Source organism: Carettochelys insculpta, chromosome 1, assembly GCF_033958435.1.
Source record: "Carettochelys insculpta isolate YL-2023 chromosome 1, ASM3395843v1, whole genome shotgun sequence".
NCBI lineage: Eukaryota > Metazoa > Chordata > Testudines > Carettochelyidae > Carettochelys > Carettochelys insculpta.
In genome coordinates this window covers 1,813,874-1,822,593 of record NC_134137.1, presented here as the reverse complement: position 1 = coordinate 1,822,593, position 8,720 = coordinate 1,813,874, and the positions used below count along the sequence as shown (strand labels likewise).

The window sequence follows — 8,720 nt, the reverse complement described above, 5'->3', positions numbered from 1 at the left end:
TCTGCAGTGTTTGGTGAACTGAGCCCATTGAAGCAAAATGTTATAACGAAGTCAAATGCAACACGGAATAAAGGCCTGACCCACAGACTTGGGCACTGTAATATGGAAGGAAGGAATTCTGAAAAGGATTAAGGGTCATAGCAAGAAAGAATCTCATTGTGAGTTCCCAGTTCAATGCTGTAGCCCAAAGGGCTGATGGGATCCTTGGATGCACAAAGAGCCACATTTCAATAGGAATGATGAAAAATTGGAGATGGTTTGGAAAAAAAGATATAAAAATGGTTGGAGTCTGGAGAGAATGCCAGACAGAATCTGGAGGAGAAATTTGAGCAAAACCCAGTGGATGCAAGCAGAAGCCGGACAAATTCTGGCTGGAAATAAGGGACAAATGTGAGTCACAAAGGTTGTTTAACCATTGGAACATGCTGCCAAAGAAAGTGAAGGCTTCTCCAACTCTCCATGTCTGTGGATCCACAATGGATACTAATCTGGGAGATCTCCTTGAGTGTTTGTCTACACTTGAAATACAAGAGTGTTGTTGTTGTGGAGATTCGGTATAGACTTTGCCTACACAGATGGAAAGAGTTCTTCAGTCTCCATAAGTACACCACCTCCTCAGCAGGTAGTCCCTCTATCAACGGTGGGGTTGTATTGTTCCCCTCATGCGTTTCACACTGGGCATTCATTCACACTGCAGACTCTAGACAGGGTGTGATTTATTCCTTTGTGTTTCAAGTAAGGAATATTCAGTGCTAGGTTGTGCTAATGGAGTCAGAGCATGCCAGTCATGCCAGGTGAGTGTACCAGGTTGTTTGGACCTGGTCAGGCCTCAGATGGATTACTGTGTCCTTGGAGGTTACTCCATAGAAAGGCAGTGGAGAAACTATAAACAATCTCAGGTTGAAAGATAATGATTTCCAAGGGATGGAATGGAAACCACGTGAGGAAGTGAAAGAACCAGTTAGGCTAAGGTGGGAAAGGGGAGATTAAGAGGAAATATTACAATGATCTTCAAACATTTGAGCAATGCCATAAAGAAGACAAGGCAAGTTGTTCCCTCTTGCTTCAGGGGCAGGAGGAGAGTGAATGGCCTCCAGTCCCAAAAGAGCAGATATAGACAAGCTTCCGAACTGAAAGAACAGGACGAGAATGGATGAGATGATTTGACATGTCATGGAGGCTCCTTCATGGGGGTTTTCCAAATGAAGCAGGACATCCATTTATACCTGATGGTTCAGACACAACCACAGGCTGTACACTGGCATGGGATCAGACTGGCTAACCCTCTTTTTCCCTCCTCGCCACATGTCTCCAAGGTTCTACAACAGAAAATGCAGCTGTAGATCAGACCTTAACCATACAAACAGAGTGGGTCCAAAAATGTGAGGTACCCGTCATCTCTGAGCTGGAAGTGATGTTCTCAAGGAATCTTCCTCTGATGTCCAGGTACCATAGCTCCCTCACCCCAGCTTTTCCTGCAGTATCTTATGCCATGTGCCAAAACACAGGTGTGCTCTGGTTATGACACAGCTCTGTGCAGTCCCAGTGGGGTTCACTCATACTTGAGGGGAGAGGTGGTTTCTAAATGTAAACAGGCTGGAAACAAGCCTCCCTTCACATCTTTGTTCCTTACCCAACTTCCAGAATAAAAAGGAATTAAGGGACTTTCGTGTGAACATTCAGTCTCTGTGCTGAGCCAGAGGGTAATTGACTGCTCTGTGCACTTCTTTATAGTTCATTATTATAAATAAGATATTTAAAAAAAATGAGGAATGATGACATTACCTCAAGTAGTTCTGGTATCAGTAAAAGCCCAGGATGAATGGGAGGTCGTATATGTAAACCCTGGAGTTCTGTGACTGAGGGGAGACACCAACACTTTCTGCTCAAATATGGAGCTGTCCCTAAGGGATCAGAGATTAAAAATTCTCATCAGTAACTATCATCATTCTGTGTTGCACATTTTATTGAAGAATCTCATCACCTGGCCAAGGAAAATCACTGAAGTCTACACAGACAGTAACCCAGGAATCCTGGCTTACCTGTCATCGCCGCTGTCTGTCTCTCTCTCTCTTTCTCTCTCTAACCAAGAGCACGGCCAGAGGAAATGGACTCTGGTGATGCAAACTGTAACTATGAAACCACCAAGCCATCTGGGCTCCTTCTCACAATGGAAGACTCTAGGAAGCTGCAGTTCCCTCCAGATCTCGTGAGTAAAGAGGCTCCCCCAGCTGCAGTTACAGGAAGGCTTTCACAAGCTACTTATGAAGCTCCAACAGAGATGCTCCAGCCCATTCTCTCAGCCCCACCTCTTCAGACAAGAACCCAGACCTGTACTCTCTTCTGCTCACAACTCTGACCTGTACTCGTTCACTTCTAGTCCACCCTCTCTCACTGTAGAGAGGACAATACATCAGCCCCTGTGTCTGAACAGAATTCCCTCGTGGATTTCAAACACCACACTCCTTTAGGCAAAAACACAAAACAGATTTATTAAGTGCACAAAGTTTGAGACCCGTCGGACAGCCCCACACACTTAACACGGTGAAGATGATCAGTGCCCTGATGTGGGATGGCTGTGATCCTCGCTTGCTAATGCTGGACCACGCAGGAATCCATGACCAGTCCCACACATAAAGAGGAAGTTATGAAAGCTGCAGGCTGCTCATAGGCTGAGGAATTCTGCCTCTCAGTGGCCCGGAGGATTTGATGGAAATCCCCCCAGTTGTGGAGAATGAGCTATTCCGGGACCAGTGAAAGTTGAGGAGAAAACGTGCAGCTCCACTTGCAGTAGGTGAGGAGACAGGGTCACTGGCACTTGACCATTCGCCTTTGAGATCCCCTCAGCAGGACAGTGGCCGAAGGCTGCGGGTAGCACTTGAAGCTGCACCTGCTGTCGAAAGGAAAGGACGTGAGAGACAGCAGGGTCCGTGCAGCCCAGTGGGAGAGAGCTGATGACTGACGGCAGTTTCCTCGGGGCCGGGAGGGAAGGACAGAGACCAGAACCATTCATACAGCCAGGTCCCCCAGTGTCTTGAGAGGAATGTACGTACACAACACTGCCAGATTCTTCCGCACTGGCTCCTGGGCACTGACCTCAGATGCTAGAATTACGATAACATTCCCGTTTATCTTGGAAGCCAACACCAACGGCCATTGGCTCCACCGTCTTCATCACTAGCAGCACTTAGATCTCCATGTGCGACAAGGCAGGCTCTGGCAGGTAACGGACATCAAGCTGACTAGTCAAGGTGGGGAAAGGTCCACAGCCACAAGAGACAGAACCAACAGCAGTGGCCATGAAAGGATGTAAGTGCAGGAGGGGCAGGCTCAAGGGGGTCAGGTGAGAGGCATGTAAAAAGAAGGTGGAGAGAAAAGAACTGTGAGAGAATGGAGGGATGTCCTGGCTCATGGCCATGGCAGAGGGGGAAACCCTAGCACAGAGGGCTAAGCCTACTTAGTGGGACTGTGGCCTTTTTTAGTCCCCTGGGCCTTCTTGCTGGCTATGAAAACACCACCAGAGTAATAGGCTATTGCATATGGTCGCAGTGGATTCCACCCCTGCCTGTCACCTCTGTCACCCCAGCAGGGTACAATGATGTTTCTTCTCCATTGATGAAGTTTGTTATAGACAAGCACCGTTTTCATAAACCATTCCAATTAAACACTTGGTACTTCTAATATTGGAGAAGAATCAGTAGTAACCCAGAGCTAAGCATCGGAAGGCCCTGAGACCCTCTCAGAGAAGTCACTGGCATCCCCTCCAATGTCAACTTTATGTGTGGGGTGTGATGTTACTGAATTTTCAAGGAAATCTAAAACCATTTCTGTCACTAATGTATTCGGTTTGCAACAAATCTTGTGCCTAGTGGGACAAGTGAAGAGTCTAATGAAAGCTGGTGATTCCCTGAATCTATTTATGCTATTTCTATATCTGTGCCCTTTTTGTGTGTGAAGTTATAAATATTGTCTCTGTACCTGTTTTAGAAATGTTTCAGGGCCAAGGATCACGGCGGAAGGTGAGCTTTCCTCCTCACCAGAGTGAGGAGCTAAACAAAATCGCAAATTTCCATGCACAGCTAAGCAATTTTACTGAGATGTGACATGTAAGTATCTTCTAATGGTAAAGCGCCCCATTGGGGACTTGATCAGGAGATCCTCCACACAGTATGTGCAAGTTTATAAAGATGACTCTTTTTCTGACCATCTTGTCTTTTAGTCCTCAGACCACTGCCCTCATCCTCCATATTGGGAGCAGCTGGCAAGAACACCTATGCTATGAACTGAGCTTGTATGCATGGGTGATCCATTCCTCAGAGGATGTGTTTTCACAGCCTTTCAATATAGCAACTTTTACCATTGACTGTAGCCTGAATCATCAGGTTTGATTAACGTGTATAATTTGACTACTTTAACAATTTTTCTCTCTCAACCTATTGTTTCTTTCTTTCTTAATAAAACTTCAGATTTTAGATTGTAAAAGAATATCACAGTGTGCTGTTTTGGGTAAGAGCTAAGTATGTATTGACATGGGAATGGGACTGTCCCCTACAGGGGACGTAAGAATCTGTGTGGATCTGGTGACATAGCTTTCCATAACGTCTCACCTGAGTTAGAGAGGTACCGACTTTGTGCATTGAAACTGCTGCAAAGCCTGTGGGTTTGCTCATGTATTTTTCCATAAGGGGAAATGCTTAAGAAAAACTCTTCACCCAGGGGAAATTTCTGTTTAAGCTATGAGACTCTTTCAGCTCCTTCATCTTCAGCATACTTAGGAATCTGCCATTCCTTGCCCCCGAAAGGAGCTGTGTCTCTGTGAGCACTGGGAAGCTCTGTTGCTTCATCTCCCATTAGCCAGAAATCCCAGCCAATGGGATCTGCAGGGTGTGGGGCACACAACCTCTCGTGGAGCATGTGCCAGCAGACAACCACATGTTCTCCCGCTGACCGAAAGTGAACTGGCCCAGCTAAGAGCCCTGCACCCCGGTCTCCTGGCCTTGGCTTGAGTTACCTTGAACACCCTAGCTTCCTCCTCAATCCCACAGCTCCAGCCCCTGCCCCTACCCATACTCGAACTCTTACCCTTACCAAACACCCCATCCCAGCCTCCTGCCCTTCACACTGCTTCTGCACTTCAAACCCCCTGGTGCCACCCTGCTGCCCCACCCTGTAACTTGAACACCTCGTCTCCAGCCCCATCCCAAAGCCCACATCACCAGCCAGAGTCCGCAGCCTACAAGCCCTGAGACTCCTCCTACACGCCAAACCCCTCGGCCTCGCTCTCTGCCACAGGTCACCTAGGTGCAAAAGTCATTTTCTTACGTGCACCAATGTGGAGATCGAATGCTGCACATCCACACCACACTGGTGCTCCTACGGCCATTCATTCTGCACAGGTATGAAAAAACAGAGAGAGCCCTGTGCCAGAGCTCAGGCAGGCCGCTAGGTACAGGGAGCGGGAGCACGGATTCAGCTGCTTTCAGCACCCAAAAAAAAAAAAGAAAAAAAACAGGGGTGGTGTATAAGCCAAGAAGTTCTCCAAGGAGCAGAACTCTTCCCTGCTTACGTTCCTTAGGAATTCCTCAGAGAACTCACCTTTCTCTTGTAAGGTGGAACTTTTCCCCTTGAGCTGCTCTGTTATGCAACACAAGTTTCTTCAAATACTGAGAAACGTTTGTACCAACCTGCTCTCTACCTGACTAAGGCTGAGGCTCCACTCCAGACCTTACAGAGGGTAACTGTATTTGAACTTTCTAAAAAGAGGACACCCCTGAGAGGGAGCGTATCTGCTTCACTGTCTGCCGACTCCCATTGTATTTAATAGTATGTAATGGTATGTATAACACCGGAATAGAATGGGAGCTGGCAGATGCTGAGACAGATACACTCCCTCTCAGGGTGTCCTCTTCTGAGAAAGTTCAAACATGGTAACTGAGCTGTGCACTGGCACAGTTCTAGCCTGGCAAGTGGTCATTCTAAATGGCTTAATCTGCAGAGAACACCCATATGCTATAATTTACATGTGGAGAATGTTGACAGCACCTTGAGGAAATTCACGCAAGTCCAACGAGTATCCTATGAACCGTGGCCAAAAGAATGCCTCTGAGACAGCCCTGAGCAATGGGAGCTTGTTGGCACAGGTTGCAGCCAAGGAGGTCAAGCAACATGGAAGAAGATATAAAAAGGGACAGGTCTTCCTCTTCCCACAACACACCTGAAAGTACCAGAGGAACTGGGGGCAGGGAAAGAGTTAGTCCCAGACAAGAAAGAAGGAAGTCTGATAGAAAACACTAACCTGCTTTTTGCTGGCTAACTGGGAGAGATGTTGCATCATTCAAATCCAAATTAGAACATTACGCTCAGATTACAGTTTTGTTTAATTTCTTATGGTCACCTACTTTGTTCTGTTAGCTACTATATATCATCAATTCAAAGTCCCCTTCCTGTGGACAACCAATCCATTATATAAGTATATGTGACCTATCACACTGTGTGTTATCTGAAGTGCAAAACGGATGTATCTCAGCTCATGAGCAAGAGATGGTATACGTCCACTTTCCTTTGCTGATGGTGGCCACTTGGTAAGAAATTCACACATGCTGGGTTTGCATCAGGACAGGAGAATGAGATCAACTCTGGTGTCATAGGCAAGGGTATTTTGTCTGTACATTCTCCATTGTGGGTCCTTGCACTGACTAGTGTTGAACACAGCTGGGGGTGGTCACAGCTTTTGGATGAGGATCTGAGGCAAACTTGGACATCTGTGCAGCTTGACATGGCTTTCTGCAAGAGGGAGCTTCGACTGGTGAGACACAGAGATCAGCTATACCCCAGTTCTAGATGACACACTGGAGGGACCTATCAAAGAGATGATCCACAGAGTGGCAGAGGAGGAGATGAGGAGGCAAGAGAAAAGAAAACATGGAAAAAGCATCAGAGAAATGCCTGGGGCTGCAAAGGAAGATGTGGAGCAGGGGTTGGGCATTCACGGAAGAGGCAGTGGAGAGGGGAAAGTCCTTCACTAGCCATTTACAATTAAAAGGCTGACAGCACTATGAGTTAATGAGCTGCACACAGACAATGCACAGAGCAAAACCCTATGTACACAGACAGCTCAGTTATGTCTGTGAAGCACAGAACCAGGGCAAATCTTCTATTTCCCTTTCTGAGGAAGAAGCCGGAGCAGTCGGTCCCGGATCTCTTTGGTCCTGACCCCATAGATGATGGGATTTAACATGGGGGGCACCAGCAGGTAAACGTTAGCCATGAGGACGTAGACATACAGGGGTATAGTGAAGCCAAAACGGGGTATGAGGGAGCCAAAGACAGTTGGAACATAAAATGTTAGGATGACACAGATGTGGGAAGTGCAGGTCCCAAAGGTCTTGAGCCGAGTTTCCTTTGTGGGGAGGCGGAAGATATCCCTGAGGATCTGTATATAGGATATAGCAATTAATAACAAATCCAGGGTAGTTACAAAGATAACATCAAAGAGGCCATAGTAACTACTGATGCGGATGTCAGCACAGGCCAGTCTCACCACATCCATGTGTTCACATTGTGTGTAGGGGATGATGTTGGTTCTGCAATATGGCCAATGCCTCGCCAGGAAAGGGTAGGGCAATTCAAGGATGCCACCGCGCAGCACCACAGCCAGGCCAATCTTGGCCACCATATGGTTATTCAGGATGGTGGAATGTCTCAGGGGATGGCAGATGGCCACGTAGCGATCAAAACCCATGGCTACTAAGATTCCAGACTCTATCGTTGAGAAGGAATGAATGAAGTACAGCTGGGTGAGGCAGGCGTTGAAACCAATCTCCCTGGAATTGAACCAGAAGATGCTCAGCATTTTGGGAATGGTAGATGTAGACAGGACCAGGTCAGTGATGGCCAACATGCAGAGGAAATAGTACATGGGCTCATGGAGGCTCGGTTCCATCTTCACGGTGAACACGATGGTGAAGTTCCCCAAGAGAGTAATTGTGTACATGGCGCAGAAGGGGATGGAGATCCAGATGTGGGCTACCTCCAGACCAGGAATGCCCAGAAGGATGAAGTGGGATGGATTGGAGAAGTAGGTTGTGTTAGAATCTGACATGGAAAAGGGAAGAAGGTGTCCAAATATGATGCAGAGTGATGTTTCCCAACAGTACCATCAGCTCCCCGGTCTTCCTTTGTTTGCCCAGGGTTTAGGGCAATGCTCACAGTACAAATGCCTGAAAGAAAAAGTAATGTTAATATATAAGAACATACGAACATAAGAGCGGCCATACTGGGTGAGACCAAAGGTCCATCTAGCCCAGTATCCTGTCTGCTGACTGTAGCCAATGCCAGGTGCCCCAGAGGAGGTGAACCGAAGACAATGATCAAGCCATTTGTCTCCTGCCATCCATCTCCCGCCTTCGACAAAAGGCTGGGCACCATACCTTACCCCTTGCTAATAGCCATCTATGGACCTAACCTCCAAATATTTATCGAGCTCTGTTTTAAACTCTGTTAGAGTCCTGGCCTTCACAGAGTCCTCTGGTAAGGAGTTCCACAGATTGACTGTGTGCTGTGTGAAGAAAAACTTTCTTTTATTAGTTTTGATCCTGCTACCCATTAATTTCATTTGGTGTCATCTAGTTCTTATATTATGGGAACAAGTAAATAACTTTTCTGTATTCACTTTCTCTACACCATTCATTATTTTATATACCTCTATCATATCGCCCCTC

The 8,720-nt window shown here is 46.9% G+C and overlaps 1 protein-coding gene across 1 annotated transcript; it reads right to left on the bottom strand.

Annotated features, from left to right (window-relative positions):
* Nucleotides 1-7,153: 7,153 nt before the first annotated feature.
* LOC142006953 (olfactory receptor 52E4-like) lies at nt 7,154-8,101 on the bottom strand. The gene has a single exon (XM_074983462.1). It carries the CDS (start codon nt 8,099-8,101, stop codon nt 7,154-7,156), a length of 948 nt encoding a protein of 315 aa, XP_074839563.1.
* Between the last annotated feature and the right edge of the window lie 619 nt (nt 8,102-8,720).